This window comes from Oncorhynchus keta, chromosome 2, assembly GCF_023373465.1.
Source record: "Oncorhynchus keta strain PuntledgeMale-10-30-2019 chromosome 2, Oket_V2, whole genome shotgun sequence".
In the NCBI taxonomy this organism is placed as follows: domain Eukaryota; kingdom Metazoa; phylum Chordata; class Actinopteri; order Salmoniformes; family Salmonidae; genus Oncorhynchus; species Oncorhynchus keta.
The window spans coordinates 47859039-47875724 of record NC_068422.1 but is presented as its reverse complement, the minus strand read 5'-3'; the positions used below and the strand labels follow the sequence as shown (position 1 = coordinate 47875724).

At 42.5% G+C, this 16686-nt stretch overlaps 1 protein-coding gene across 2 annotated transcripts in view; it reads right to left on the bottom strand.

Annotated features, from left to right (window-relative positions):
* Positions 1–16686, bottom strand: part of LOC118361386 (adhesion G protein-coupled receptor A3-like) — a 261426-nt gene that overhangs the window by 72369 nt on the left and 172371 nt on the right. For both annotated transcript variants that reach the window (XM_052477897.1, XM_052477901.1), the window contains exons 13-14: positions 4704–4911; positions 3958–4166 (exon numbers count right to left, since the gene is read on the bottom strand). In XM_052477897.1, the coding sequence (XP_052333857.1) occupies positions 3958–4166; positions 4704–4911 (417 nt within the window). The remainder of the gene's footprint in view (positions 1–3957; positions 4167–4703; positions 4912–16686) is intronic.

Genomic DNA, 16686 nt, shown 5'->3' with positions numbered 1-16686 from the left:
GTTCTGCCCCGGAACGAGGCAGTTAACCCACCGCTCTTAGGCTGTCATTGAAAATAAGAATGTGTTCTTAGCTGACATGCCTAGTTAAATAAAGATTAAATAAAGGTATAAATAAAAATAAAAAAATTGGCCAAATCGGTGTCCAAAAATACCGATTTCCGATTGTTATGAAAACTTGAAATCGGCACTAATTAATCGGCCATTCCGATTAATCGGTCGACCTCTAATGCATATTTTATTAATTTCCATCTTTTTGTTATTAGATGGATTTTGTGCACTATGTGGTACAAAGGTGTATTCTAGGACTTAAAATCCCATGGTTCTAGGCATTGGGCAGAATCTAGATTGTCATACCTTCATATCGACCTTGTGCCAACGCAAGACAATTCGGTAATACCGGCACTGAACAGAATGGGCACTATTTTCAAACCCCACTGAGCTAACTAGCATTAGCGCAATGACTGGAAGTCTATGGGAATCTATTAGCATGCTATGCATGTCCACTCAGCATCGCACAGTCAGTCTCCCCTACAGGCTATAGAAATGCATCTCTCAATAGATCCTCTTCTTTTGGCTTATGACTTTGGAGCCTTTGTCATGGTTGGATACTGACAAAGCCAGCTTTTCCCTGCATTCTGCTCTCTGTAAAGGTCTGTCCTTGCATATTAAACAGGTGGGAGCACTAGAGCAATAACATGGAGAGGACTTTGCTTCGCAGACTATACCTTATGTTTAGCCCCATCTAAAAATGCCATCATGGTTGACAGTGATAGACACACACACACACAGGTTAAAAGGGAAGAAAATACTGTCACTGATGAAGATGAACGATCAGACTGCAATGCTGTAAATGAATGAGTCAGCCTTGCCCTCCCTACAGACACAGGCCTAGTGGGCTATAGTACACACACAAAGAAGGCAAGGGAAGGACTGGAGCTGTCCATGGTGCTGAAACCCGAGAGCATGCATCCTTCAATCTGAGTAACTCAAATGCAAACATATTTTATAATATAATTTGGCATTCCCAAAGTATACTGTGTGCAGGGGAGACTGGATTTGTCCATGGTTCTGAAACCCGGAGAGTGAAACTACAGCATATCTTTCAGTTACTAACACAAACAAACATATTGCACAATATATTATGTAGAGAAGTAGATTAAGCATGGCAAGGGGATAACTGGAACTGTCCATGGTGCTGAAACATGGGGTCCAGCATGCTACAACATGTATCCTATCTTCAATTTCATTTAGGTACAAAAACAATCATATTTTAAATAGAAGTTGGTGCTCATAAGGAGGCTGGGGGTGGTGGAACTATCAGTGGTGCTAAACCTGGGAGCTCAGCAGGTAGGAGCTGTGTCTCCTATCTCTCAGATTTACTAAAATCGAAACATATCGGTGTCTTCAATAACATGAGATTCAGCAGGAAGCTCCAGAAGGAACTGTCCATGGTTCTGAAACCTGAAAGCTATCACGCTATGAGTCTCCTATCCCTCCGATTTGTCAACATATGACTCAAGAGTCAACACAGCAAGGGAGCTCACCATCTCTTCTTTAATGAGTCCAATACCAATTACAATCTTATAATATAATTTGGTATTCACATACTATAAGGAAACTGGTGCTATTAGTAATCTACCTGCTGTCTATTCCATGAACCAAACGTTCCAAAATATCTAATGTTATATCTATATTTATATCTAGGGGCTAATCCAAACAGAAACAAGAGCTCCTTCAATGAAATTCTCCTTCTTCCTTTCATTTAGCATTCTGGTCACAGGTCTACGAGAGAGACACTCTAGCATTAAATTCTCCTAAGCCAAGTCAAAAGAATCTCATTAAATTGCTTTCAATATAACAAACCATAACTGGATACCAATCCCCAAGGGAAATTGTATTGGACCGTCACACTTTTAGTGGACTAATCATCTCCACACAAGCCTCAAAGTGCCGAATGAGAACTGCCTACATTATTAGAGCCGGAGATTGCTAGTGTGCCTTTCAGACGAGATGGTGGTTCTCGCTTTGCCATCTCTCAAAACTCTCTTTGATTGTTTGCCCCTGTGTCATTCTGTTCAAAGTTGTAGATTTATGCTCTAATGGTTTCTTGTCTTGTACCTGGCAGAGATTTGACTGTGGCTCATTTGAGGGCAGACGGTGCCATGTTGCCTCTACTTTATTGCAGTCCAGGCAGTGGTTCACCTCAGAGGTGAATACTGTATCATCTGATTACACTGTGCTGCAGAACTGCCCGTTTTGGATATCTGAGATGACCATACCACAGCTACATACACTATGACCATTTCTGAAATAAATGCCTGTTTTTTTTTTAATTGTAACATTACATCTATTCAGCATTACTTGTATATTCAATGACCACACTAAAAGTTTGGGTAGAGTTTACAACTTGTTGAGATCACTAGATATAGCATTAACACAGTTGTTGTCATTCTGTACATCAAGGCAGCTGTGTTCCAGTTGTTTGGGATGATCCAAACTTGCTTCAATGACCATGCTGGAGTCACTAACATCAGTTTATAACACATTACAAGATAACATGTGATAGTGATAGACAACACATGACCAGAACAGTTCCAGCTTACCATGAGGAGATCACGCAACAAGTGCAGTAATACAGAGTCAGACAGGAGGGAGAAATCATAAGCAACAGAGATAGTGCAGAAAAAAATGGTGATGTCACGATCCCGTAAATAAGGGTCCTTTTCTCGGGCACTGCAGATACTACTGCGGGTGTGGTGACTGCATTAGTAAAGCACGCGCGGTCTCCACGCAAACACAGGAATAATATCATCTGATTTCATTGGAGAGACCAGACGGCAACAGCTACCCGCCCACCACAACTAGCACTTCCAATTGACGTGCCCAGAAGTTCAAATCATGAATCTGTTGTCAGGTCTATTCACTAAATTGACTTGCGATCTCACCTTGCTTGTGCGCTGACTGCCACCATCCCAATAACGGCTTGCCATCAAGCGAAGTGAAAAGCGTCTCCCCTAGCCCAGGTTGTATATTAAATACATAGTTTACATTGCCACAGCCCCACGTAATGACAATCTGTCATCTGCGCTCAATCTGACAACAGTTTGATATTCCATGCACACCATCCCTTGCTCTCATTATGCCGCTTTTTTCTCCCCTGTCTGTAACCGGCATAATTCTACCAACTGGAATAAGAACTAAATTAAAATGTTCCGATAAAAGCAACTCGGGAAGACACCAACATTCCACAAAACACCACTTTCATGCCCTACAAGGACTAACCTCCCAATCTAGCGAATCCCACTCTTCGGTAAACATCCGGAGGATTTCTGTCCTTCCAAACGCGGACTAGGCAAAGAGGCACTACGGAATGACTGAGCGATGCGATGCCATTGCGCTGTCGGTATTATCCTCATGAAATCAATTTTAATAGGGGACGTCGACAGGAGAAGGTATTCGTAAATGCACACCGCGACGACACCACAGCCAATTTGAGCGAGATAGATTTAATGATAGCTTGCTTTACAATCGAACATTTCGGTGGAAGAAGGATGCAACCAATTATTACACCACTTGCGCTTGACTTGCAGGCGAATACTGACAAGGCGCTCGTTCTATTGAGCATCGTTTCGATTTGAGCTGCCGTACTCCCTTTAGCAGAGGTGGCAGACAAGAAAACCAACTTCGTATTTCCAAAATGTAGAAAAAACGAGTAATACAATCCTCAGCCATGGTTCCATTGCGCATCCCCACATTACATTTTCCTCTGTGGGAATAGGCTACAACAATAAAGCAAGATTTTCAAAGGTCCCTTATATCACGAAGTGGTTGGCAAGGCACGTGACTACTCCTTTGTGCAAAATGATGTATTGGATTCATTATAAGCAACAAGCCGCGAGATAGCCAGGGAAAGGGTGTCCTGTGAGATGATTGGAATAAGGTCACTTCTGTACTCACCATTAGCACCGCAAAGTTATTGTGATGAGTGCAATGAATGGTGGTCGTGTTGCCCGTGGAGCCTGTTATGTGGCACCCCTCTGCCCGCCAGCCACCGTGCCCATCTAGCAGGTCAAAATCCCAATAGGCTGCAGTTGGGTCTACACCCAGCGCGAAGTGCCTGAGAGCAATGGTAACCGAGTGCACAGCGCTCCCGATGCTGCACCCATCTGCAAGAAAGAAACACATTAAATTAGGGAAACCAAGTGGAAAGTCTAAGTGCAACATCCAAGAAACACAAACACACACACACACACACACACACACACACATACATACATACACACACACTTTACTGTCCGACAACCATACATTATTATTAATTCTGCCTATTTTCACAATGTATATCTATCTTTCATTGACATGTTTGTGTTTAAGATTTAAAAGCTATTAAACATCTGCCACAGATATCATCATCAAGAGGATGGTAACGACAAAAAATATTATACAATGAAAAGAAATAGCACGCATATAAAGATTTGTCAAATGTGTTGTTTATTAGGCTGTGTTTAGGATAAAAAAATATTTAGACATAGTTGTGTTTTTAACAAAAAAATATGTAATATGGATCAAATCTCTACAGGCTGCGCACTTTTTCATTTTTGCATGCATGTGCGTGTCCCAGTGTTTTTGTCGAAAGCCGATCACAGTTTTAGACAACGTTGACATCAGAGCCATGATGATAAAATGCATGCATTTCCTCTTACCTAATTTGGTGAAAGCAACTGGTGTCGAAACGCTCCTACGTTTTCCATCATCTGCAAGGTTTGACGAATTCCCTGTGCAAGGAAAGAGTTTCCCATTTCGAAAGACAATAAACTGCAGCTTGCAAGTCGAGTTATCAACAGATTGCAACGCAGAGGGGTTAGGCGTACCAGCCAGCGGTAAATGGATTGCGGCGACTGCCACGGAGTTCTGCGGATGGAATAAAAAAGGACAAAATACAAATGGAATAATGCCATTCGCTAGAGAGAGGATGAAAATTATCACTCCAGTAGCTTGTAAGATTGACACATTGCCTCTCTCTCCAAGATTGGTAGCGACCAAAGAGCACAAGTAACCATGGGAATGGGTTTCACTCGGTAGGCTACGTCGTCTGATGGGCTCTCGTGCGCCTATTTGGTAAGGTTTCCTGCCGCAGAGGTGGAAATGGTTCTTAACATCTCAGCTCGAGGGCTCATCAACACTGCAGCGTTGATTTAAAGAGACAACCGGCCTCACATTATCTTCCCCTCACAGCCTATAAACGCCATGGAACCCCCGAAAATAACATGCTGTGAGCTCTAGGAAGGATAGTCAGTTTCTAAAAAGTATAGTGGCATGACATTGTACGTGGGTGTGGTTCCAGAATGGATTGAGTGCACTTAGGTGGACCAGAACCAGAGCAAGCACTCCTCATATCTGAGTTCAAGTCTAATCAAATAAAAAGGTCCCAAAGTGCTAGTCATCAGCTTAGGGGACATGGGAGAATGTAGCCTACACATAAGTGAATGTGCTCTGATTAAGATTTTCCTGATAAATGTTTAATCAAATATTATACATTATCATAACAACATAATTGCATATTTTTGCACTGGAAATGTGTTTCCACTCCAGTACGACAAGATATACCTAGTGATGTGTTTTTATCCATCCATTTATTTGGACACCCTACTCATTCGTCATTGAGCGCATTCAGCGAGAATAACCAACAGAAAACACTGTTGGGTGAAACCATGATTCTACAACATAATTCAAAGCATTGAAACTTCCATAGGTGCATGAGGTCCGTTATGGATGTACGTGACGTCAAAGAAGCCCGGCATCAGCTAGCCCCAAGAGAAAGAGGAAGAGTTGGTGAGGCGAGGGAAGGACAAACTGTCCGTGATGCTGAAACAATGGAGAGAGAACAATTCCCATCCAATTCCCATTGTTATTGCAATTTGCCTCCCAGATTCACAGACAATATCCATTACTTAAAGTATCTACATAGGTCTATCATCCAATTCTCCTGCAATTGAATGGCTTTCCTCAGGCAACATGGCCTTACAAGATTCAAAGTTCTTCAGCTCTCTGACCATTACATTACCCTGGAGCAGCCCAATCCTGTAAAGTGACATGAGCCAACAGAATACTTAAGCACCATCTCTTCTCTTTACAACCAACTTGTGCAAGGAGCCCGTGCTAATTTACGACCCGGGTTTGTTAGCTATTTGTTTCTGCATTGACTCGCACTTGAAAGGTTATTGATTTTCATCCTGCAGAGAGAGATGAATCTCTGCCTTGAAATTTACGTTACATGGTTTTCCTCCAGAAAAGCTTAAGCAAGCAGTATATTTCTCAAAAGCACTGGGATACAGGCATCCCAGACCGTGTCAAAGTGGATTTGATCGGTGACATCATCAGGGACAGGTGAAGGATACAGTGGAATCCTTGAAGGAGTGGCTCAAGGATTTGGGCTCCTATTCACAAAGTGTCTCAGAGTAGGATTGATGATCTAGGATCAGGACCTCCCTGTTCATATATAATTTTCTCCATTATGATCTAAAATACTAACCTGATCCTAGATCAGCAGTCATACACCAATACGTTTTGTGATGGGCCCAGATCTCAAACAGTGAGGAATACCAGGTGACCTCACTTCACAACACAGATCCTTTTAAATGCCACAACACTGCATGAACATCTTATCTCACAAGCCCATCCTCTCTCGGCAGCTTTTCATCCTCTTTATCAGCCTTTTCGAAGGGATTTATAGCCCAGAGCGTGTGCTGTCTGTGGCATGCACAACGCCTTGCTTTAACAAACGCTCTAAGTCGGTCTGGAATGGCCTAAGAAGGTAGTAAGGCTACATTCGCATGAGGAACTCGCTGGGGACTTCACACTTCAAAGTTGATTTAACTAGGAGCGGCGCCACCGTGCGATCTTGCATGGGCCCTTCCCCTTTCTGATCCTCAAAAGGTTCTACAGCTGCACCATCGAGAGCATCCTAACTGGTTGCATCACTGCCTGGTATGGCAACTGCTCGGCCTCCGACCGCAAGGCAGTGCAGAGGGTAGTAAATACGTCCCAGTACATCACTGGGACCAAGCTTCCTGCCACCCAGGACCTCTAAATCAGGTGGTGTCAGAGGAAGGCCCTAAAAATTGTCAAAGACTCAAGCCACCCTAGTCATAGACTGTTCTCTCTGCTACCGCATGGCAAGCGGTACCGGAGCACCAAGTCTAGGTCCAAAGGCTTATTAACAGCTTCTACCCCCAAGCCATAAGTGTCATGAACAGCTAATCAAAGGTCTACCCATACCCCTCTTTTACACTGCTGTTACTCTCTGTTTATTATCTATGCATAGTCACTTAAACTCTAACTACATGTACATATTACCTCAATTGCATCAACTAACCGGTTCCCTTGCACATAGACTCTGCACCGGTACCCTCTGCCTTGCTATTGTAATTTTACTGCTGCTGTTTAATTATTTGTTACTTTTTATTTCTATTTTTAACTTCTTTATTTTTTTACTTTTTTCTCTTGAAAACTTCTTAAAGCATTGTTGGTTAAGGGCTTGTAAAGTAAGCATTTCACTGTAAGGTCTACCTACACCTGTTGTATTCGGGGCATGTGATAAATAAAATGTGATTTTGATTTGATCATTACATACACCTGTGCCTCATCAGGCACACCTGGACTCTATCACCTTCCTGATAACTCCCCATATACAGTGGGGCAAAAAAGTATTTAGTCAGCCACCAATTGTGCAAGTTCTTCCACTTAAAAAGATGAGAGAGGCCTGTAATTTTCATCATAGGTACACTTCAACTATGACAGACAAAATCAGGGAAAATCACACTGTAGGATTTTTAATGAATTTATTTGCAAATTATGGTGGAAAATAAGTATTTGGTCACCTACAAAAAAGCAAGATTTCTGGCTCTCACAGATCTGTAACTTCTTCTTTAAGAGGCTCCTCTGTCCTCCACTCGTTACCTGTATTAATGGCACCTGTCCACAACCTCAAACAGTCACACTCCAAACTCCACTATGGCCAAGACCAAAGAGCTGTCAAAGGACACCAGAAACAAAATTGTAGACCTGCACCAGGCTGGGAAGACTGAATCTGCAATAGGTAAGCAGCTTGGTTTGAAGAAATCAACTGTGGGAGCAATTATTAGGAAATGGAAGACATACAAAACCACTGATAATCTCCCTCAATCTGGGGCTCCACGCAATATCTTACCCTGTGGGGTCAAAATGATCACAAGAACGGTGAGCAAAAATCCCAGAACCACACAGGGGGACCTAGTGAATGACCTGCAGAGAGCTGGGACCAAAGTAACAAAGCCTACCATCAGTAATACACTACGCCGCCAGGGACCCAAATCTTGCAGTGCCAGACGTGTCCCCCTGCTTCAGCCAGTACATGTCCAGGCCCATCTGAAGTTTGCTAGAGAGCATTTGGATGATCCAGAAGAAGATTGGGAGAATGTCATATGGTCAGATGAAACCAAAATATAACTTTTTGGAAAAACTCAACTCGTCGTGTTTGGAGGACAAAGAATGCTGAGTTGCATCAAAAGGACACCATACCTACTGTGAAGCATGGGGGTGGAAAAATCATGCTTTGGGGCTGTTTTTCTGTTTTTCAAGGTCCTGGAGTGGCCTAGCCAGTCTCCAGATCTCAACCCCATCTCAACCCCATAGAAAATCTTTGGAGGGAGTTGAAAGTCCGTGTTGCCCAGCAACAGTCCCAAAACATCACTGCTCTAGAGGAGATCTGCATGGAGGAATGGGCCAAAATACCAGCAGCAGTGTGTGAAAACCTTGTGAAGACTTACAGAAAAAGTTTGACTTCTGTCATTGCCAACAAAGGGTATATAACAAAGTATTGAGATAAACTTTTGTTATTGATCAAATACTTATTTTCCACCATCATTTGCAAATAAATTCATAGAAAATCATACAATGTGATTTTCTGGATTTTTTTTCTCATTTCGTCTGTCATAGTTGAAGTGTACCTATGATGGAAAATTACAGGCCTCTCTCATCTTTTTAAGTGGGAGAACTTGCACAATTGGTGGCTGACTAAATACTTTTTTGCCCCACTGTATATAGCACTCTGTTGTTATTTCCCCATCAGGCGTTATTCACACAGTGAATCAGAAGCTCAGAGTGTGCGCACGCTTAACACTGGCCCAGCCCTCAGGTCCACAAGGTATTATGTGCCATTTCTGATAGCTAGCAGACGGAAGAAGTTTACACAGAGAGGCCCAACAAACAATAGGAGAGAGTCAGCTGTCCGTATGAACTCTACGGCCGTGTAACCATATAACTCAAATTAATGTCAGCTAAAGTGACAACAAAAAAATCTCAAGAGTGTCAAATCCCAGTGCAGTTCAGCAACTTGACATAATCAGGTGTCTCTATGCATAAGCCCGGGTTCCTACCGCCACCATGAGACTGCTGACTATGGGAGCAGAGATTTATATTGTATAGGCAGTTGGTATTCCTCAGTGACAAGCTTTGGAGGAGATGTCCTCACCTCATTGGCTATTAAAGAATGAGTGACCAGGAAACAGATACTCTAACCTAGCAGTGACTCATCCTCATTTTAGTCTGAGCCAAATGTGAGCCAGAGAAAATGCATCATTGACTTTGTTCGTTTATTTATATGTTTGTGTGTGTGTTTCTGAAAGACTAATGTCATGCACAATGTTTACTGATAAGTACAATAATTACATTTTCTTACATGCAGCATAAAGAGAACATGGGAATTCCTTCTTAGAAGTGCTTTCTAGCATTTTTTAGGCTGTAGCCTAAATTTAAAATGATGATATCAAAATGTAATAATTCTCTCAAGATGATTGCCATGTCTGAAGCTTAAATGGCCCACCTCTCTTTAGTTGTGTTCAGTGTTGTGTTAGCATTACTCACATAGTGAGAGAAATTAAAACAGGCTACATGGTTTCCATGCCAACCAGCTGCTTCACCCAGACAAGGTTTGGATTGAGAGCAGATTGGAGCGAGGCAGGAAATACAACTGGCTCTGTGGAGACAGAACACTGTTTCGTCTTGGAGACAGATTCCTCTTCTTACATGGTCTTACGCAATTCTGAACTGTCTTCCAAAATGTTTCTCTCACTTTTGAGAGAAATACACTATAAAATGACCGTAGCACATATTTAAATATGAGGTAAACATCATATTGTTTGATTAATCCAAAGGCAAACTGTTTTAAATGAATAACAGTCTAAGTAAATAGAAATACACTGTGCCTGGATTGGGATAATCATTCCTAGTCAATAAACAAACTGTTAGAAATGAAGCCTTCTGTACTGAAGGTACATTGAATATTCTGTGCGTGGATCGAGATAATTCTTCATTGTAAATAAAACAGCTGGGGTGACGGGGCTGTTTGCCCTGAGAGAATTTCTCTTATAGACTGTAGTGTAGTACTGAGATGGATCTCAGCAGAACAGAGACAGGTGCTTCTCTAATGGCACAAGGGAGAAGAGTCTATATCAGTACTGTAAATGTTGTGATGCATTAAAACACTCTGTACTAATTTCACAACAAAGGGAGTGAAAGGCGTACTGGGGGCCTGAGAGCATGACAAAGGCTGTCATCTAAGAGACGAATAACAGACTCAGTTGTTCATTCAGTTATTCCTTTTATTCACTAAACCACTCAGTACATGATGCATTTACTGATAACAGAGCTGATTGACTTAAGTGGCAAACTACCTTATTAAACTGAATGATTTGCAATCAATGTTTTTCTGAATCAATCTATGTACAGTTGAAGTTGGAAGTTTACATAGGTTGGAGTCATTAGAACTCATTTTTCAACCACTCCACACATTTTCTGGTTAGGACATCTACTTTGTGCATGACACAAGTACTTTTTCCAACAATTCTTTAGACAGATTATTTCACTTAAAATGCACTGTATCACAATTCCAGTGGGTCAGAAGTTTACATACACTAAGTTGACTGTGCCTTTAAACAGCTTGGAAAATCCCTGAAAATGTCATGGCTTTAGAAGCTTCTGATAGGCTAATTGACATAATTTGAGTCAATTGGAGGTGTACCTGTGGATGTATTTCAAGGCCTACCTCCAAACTCAGTGCCTCTTTGCTTGACATCAAGAGAAAATCAAAAGAAATCAGCCAAGACCTCAGAAAAAAATGGTAGACCTCCACAAGTCTGGTTTGTCCTTGTCAGCTGTCATACCGCTCAGGAAGGAGACACGTTCTGTCTCTTAGAGGTGAACGTACTTTGGTGCGAAAAGTGCAAATCAATCCCAAAACAACAGCAAAGGACCTTGTGAAGATGCTGAAGGAAACAGGTACAAAATGATCTATATCCACAGTAAAACAAGTCTTATATCGACATAACCTGTAAGGCCGCTCAGCAAGGAAGAAGCCACTGCGCCAAAACTGCCATATAAAAGCCAGACTACAGTTTGCAACTGCACATGGGGACAAAGATCGTACTTTTTGGAGAAATGTCCTCTGGTCTGATGAAACAAAAATAGAAATGTGTGGCCATTATGACCATTGTTATGTTTGGAGGAAAAATGGGGAGGCTTGCAAGCAGAAGAACACCATCCCAACCGTGAAGCACGGGGGTGGCAGCATCATGTTGTGGGGATGCATTGCTGCAGGAGGGACTGGTGCACATAACAAAATAGATGGCTTCATGAGGGAGGAAAATTGTGTGGATATATTGAAGCAACATCTCAAGACATCAGTCAGAAAGTTAAAGATTGGTCGCAAATGGGTCTTCCAATGACCCCAAGCATACTTCCAAAGTTGTGGCAAAATGGCTTAAGGACAACAAAGTCAAGGTATTGGAGTGGCCATCACAAAGCCTTGACCTCAATCCTATATGAAAAATAAATGTTAAAAAGCGTGTGCGAGTAAGGAGGCCTACAAACCTGACTCAGTTACACCAGCTCTGTCAGGGAGGAATGGGCCAAAATTCACCCAACTTATTGTGGGAAGCTTGTGGAAGGCTGCACAAAATGCTTGACCCAAGTTAAATCATTTAAAGGCAATGCTACTAAATACTAATTGAGCAGTTGCCATACCAGCGGTGATGGAGCCAGTCAAGATGCTCTCAATGGCGCAGCTGTAGAACTTTTTGAGGATCGGAGGGCGCATGCCAAATCTTTTCAGCCTCTTGAGGGGGAAGATGCACTGTTGTGTTACTTCATGACCGTTGGTGTGTTTGGACCATGTTAGATCCATAGTGATGTGGACACAGAGGAACTTGATGTTCTCGACCCACTACAGCCCCGTCAATGTGAATGGGGGTGTGCTCGGACCTTCGTTTCCTGTAGTCTACAATCAGCTGTTTTGTCTTGCCGACGTTGATGGAGAGGTTGTTGTCCTGGCACCCCTATGCCATGTCTCTGACCACCTCCCTATAGGTTGTCTCATTGTCGTCGGTGATCAGGCCTACCACCATTGTGTCATCTGCAAACTTAATGATGGTGATGGAGTTGTGCGCGGCCACTCAGTAGTGGGTCAACAGGAAGTACAGGATGGGACTAAGCATACATCCCTGATGGGCTCCTGTGTTGAAGGTCAGCATGCAGAGGTGTTGTTGCCTAACCTCGCCACCTGGGGGCGTCCTGTCAGGAAATCCAGGATCCAGTTGCAGAGGGAGGTGTTCAGTCCCAGGTCCTTAGCTTAGTGGACACTATGGTGTTTAACACTGAGCTGTAGTCAATGAACAGCATTCTCACGTAGGTGTTCCTTTTGTCCATGTGGGAAAGGGCAGTGTGGAATACAATAGAGATTGAGTCATATGTGGCTCATTTGGGGCGGGATGCAATTTGCTTTGGGTCCAGAGTGTCTAGGGTGATGGTGTTGATGTGAACAGCCTTTCAAAGCATTTCATGGCTACAGATGTGAGTGCTACGGGGCGATAGTCATTTAGACAGGTTACCTTGGCAGTCTTGGGCACATGGATTATGGTGGTCTGCTTGAAATATGTAGGTATTACAGACTGGGTCAGCGAGAGGTTGAAAATGTCAGTGAAGACACTTGCCAGCTGGTCAGCGCATGCTCTGAGTATGTGTCCTGGTAATTCATCTGATCCTGTGGCATTGTAATTGTTAACCTGTTTTAAGGCCTTACTCACATCGGCTATGGAGAGTGTGATCACACAGTCGTCCGGAACAGCGGGTGCTCACACAAATGATTCAGTAGAAGGCATTTAGCTCGTTTGGTAGTCTCGAGTCACTGGGCAGCTCGCGGTTGGGTTTCCCTTTGTAATCTGTGATAGTTTGACAAGCATCAATGCCAGTGTAGTAGGATTCAATCTTAGTCCAATACTGACAATTTGCCTATTTGATGGTTCGTTGGAAGGCGTAGCAGGATATATTATAAGCGTCCATGTTAGTGTCCCACTCCTTGAAAACGGCATCTCTAGCCTTTAGCTCAGTGCGGATGTTGCCCATAATCCATGGCTTCTGGTTGGGATATGTATGTACAGTCACTGTGGTGACATCGATGCACTTATTAATGAAGCCGGTGACTGATGTGGTAAAGGGGGAGTGCTGCCACTAGACTTGTCTTGAAAGGTGAAATAAAGCCTTGGATTAGGCTGACATAGGGGTGTGTCTCTATTTGGCCCAATCCAGAGAAAAACAAACCATAAAATGGACCCTCTTTTTTCCATTCAGTCCTTTCAGTACGATCTCTGTACTACATTACTCTACGATTGTTTTTAACCTTCAGAAATTTAGTCTGGAGGCTGTGGGGCAAAAAGAAAACAAGATAGTACAATAAAGCAGATATGCTTACTGGTCCCTGTGTCACACCCTGACCATAGTCTGCTTTGTATGTTTCTATGTTTTGGTTGGTCAGGGTGTGAGCTGAGTGGGCATTCTATGTTACATGTCTAGTTTGTCTAGTTCTATGTTTGGCCTGATATGGTTCTCAATCAGAGGCAGGTGTTCGTCTCTGATTGGGAACCATATTTAGGTAGCCTGTTTGGTGTTGGGTTTTGTGGGTGATTGTCCTTGTTACTGTCTCTGTGTTACTTTGCACCAGTATTAGGCTGTTTCGGTTTCCGTGGTACGTTTATTGTTTTTGTATTTGATTCGTGTTTACTTTGTTTCATTAAACATTGATTGCAAATAGCCACGCCGCATTTTGGTCCACTTCTCCTTCACCACAGGAAAACCCTTACACCCTGATTCAGTTATGGGTCCTAATTTTTCTTCCAGCGAAATAAGAAACAGTATTGTTTCAGACATAAAGAGGGTCTCTGTTGCCAGAAATAATAGAACAGGGGGAATTCCAAATGTGTCACTACTACCAACTTCAGCAGCATCTGTCAGAGTTAATACTAAATATGAATCTTCGCAGACAGTAGGGCTGAGAATTGCCAGGGACCTCACGATACGATATTATAATGATACTTAGGTCCCGATACGATATGTATTGTGAATCTATATACATCACAATTCTATATGTATTGCAAATATACAGTATATTGTGATTTGATGTTCCAAACATATTTCTCACCATATGTCTGTCTGCTGCAGAGGGACAAGAGAAAATAAGTTTCGATAAGTCATATGAATAAAAGTGCTGAAAACATGTAAAAATATTGTGGAAATCAAGTTATGGAAGAAGGAATACCAGAGTTATGGCGAAGGTACAGCCGACAACCACTAGCTAACGTTAACTACCTTTTTTATACTCGTCAGAGAATCAATATAATATCACCCCCCAAAATATTGCGATACACCACTATATTGATGTTCCTCCCCATCACTACCTATTGGCATATTGTTGTACTCGAACAATGTGATTCAATTGGATATTCATTTGATGAGAGGGAAAAAAAATAGTGGCTGCTTTGTGGCCGTGCAGATTGTAATTTGAGATTTGGCTCGGAGGTGGAATGAGTGTGTGACCTGAGGTGTACTCTACAGATCAACTCATTCAATTACCCTTTCAGCTACTATTTCATTTTGTGTGTGTGGTCTTTATGACAATCCCCTCAATTGTGGTTGGTCCATTGATTAAAATTGAAGTCATTTGAGTTACTGAAAGGGCTATAGTGTAGCGTTTAAATTTATCATACAATTGCATACACTGAATTCACAACAGCCTGAAATTGACTGCGTTGTAATTATCAGCACAGTACATACATCATAGATTGTGATTCCACTTCTCTTAAAGTATGAAATTAATCTCAAGAGGTTAGAAGAGGACATGCACATGCACCGATGCACCGGCACACACGTGGAAAAAGACAGACACATACACACAGACACACACCTACTCTACTGATCCATTTAATCCAACTTTTTCATGATGTATTGGCCGTCCTCTTTTGTAGTAATAACCGTTGAGAGTTGTTGGCCCATAGTGCCTTTTCCAATTGATGATACAGCAGCAAAGAGGAGGTATAGCTACAGTGCTTTTAGTGTATCCATGGTAACCTGGTTATGAAGCTCTGTGACTTAATTTCATTGCAGGGTGCTGAGCACCAGAGCGGGATTTAAGGGAGCAACTGGTCTCATAAACTACCATTACATCAAAGTGTAGAAACGTTAATATTTATGTTGATGACTGGGCGGGGGCTTGAGAAATGTAACCAACTCAAAGCGAGAGCTACATAAGAAAGGACTGAACATCCGTGATATCAAAATGATAGCTTTAACCATGTTCAGAGTTTGTTTACATTTACTTTGTTAACAAACACTGGAGTTAAACTTGCTTATATTTTGGGTCCTGATAGGGTACGACAGTTGAACTAAACTCATGAGGCATTACAAGTTATATTCTTCAAGAATGAATGGGTATATACTGTGCATTAGGAAAGTATTCAGACCCCTTGACATATTCCAAATTAATATTCTAAAATGTATTTTTTTTTTTCTTCTCTGCAGATCCTCTCAAAATCTATCTATTTTCAGTTCTCTTCAGAGTTTGGCTGGGCCACTCAAGGCCACTCAAGGACATTCAGAGACTTGTCCCGAAGCCACTCCAGCGTTGTCTTGGCTGTGTGCTTAGGGTTGTTGTCCTGTTGGAAGGTGAACTTTCACCCTAGTCTGAGGTCCTGAGCGCTCTGGAGCAGGTTTTCATCAAGGGTCTTTGCTCCAATCATCTTTGCCTCAATCCTGACTGGTCTCCCAGTCCCTGCCGCTAAAACACATCCCCTAAACATGATGTTGCCACCACCATGCTAACTGTAGGCATGGTGCCAGGTTTCCTCCAGACGTGACGCTTGGCATTCAGTCCAAAGAGTTCAATCTTGGTTTCATTAGAACAGAGGATCTTGTTTCTATTGTCTATTGGTGCCTTTTGGCAAAGTCCAAGCGGGCTGTCATATGCCTTTTACTGAGGAGTGGCTTCTGTCTGGCCAATCTACCATTAAAGCCTGATTGGTATTGATGGAGTGCTGCAGAGATGGTTGTCCTTCTGGAAGGTTCTCCCATCTCCACAGAGGAACTCTGGAGCTCTGCCAGAGTGACCATCGGGTTCTATGTCACATCTCCCTTCTCCCCTGATTGCTCAGTTTGACCGGGCGGCCAGCTCGAAGTGGTACCAAACTTCATCCATTTAAGAATGATGGAGGCCACTGTGTTCTTGGGGACTTTCAATGCTGCAGACATGTGTTGGTACCCTTCCCCAGATCTGTGCCTCGACACAATCCTCTTGGAGCTCTACGGACAATTCCTTTGACCTCA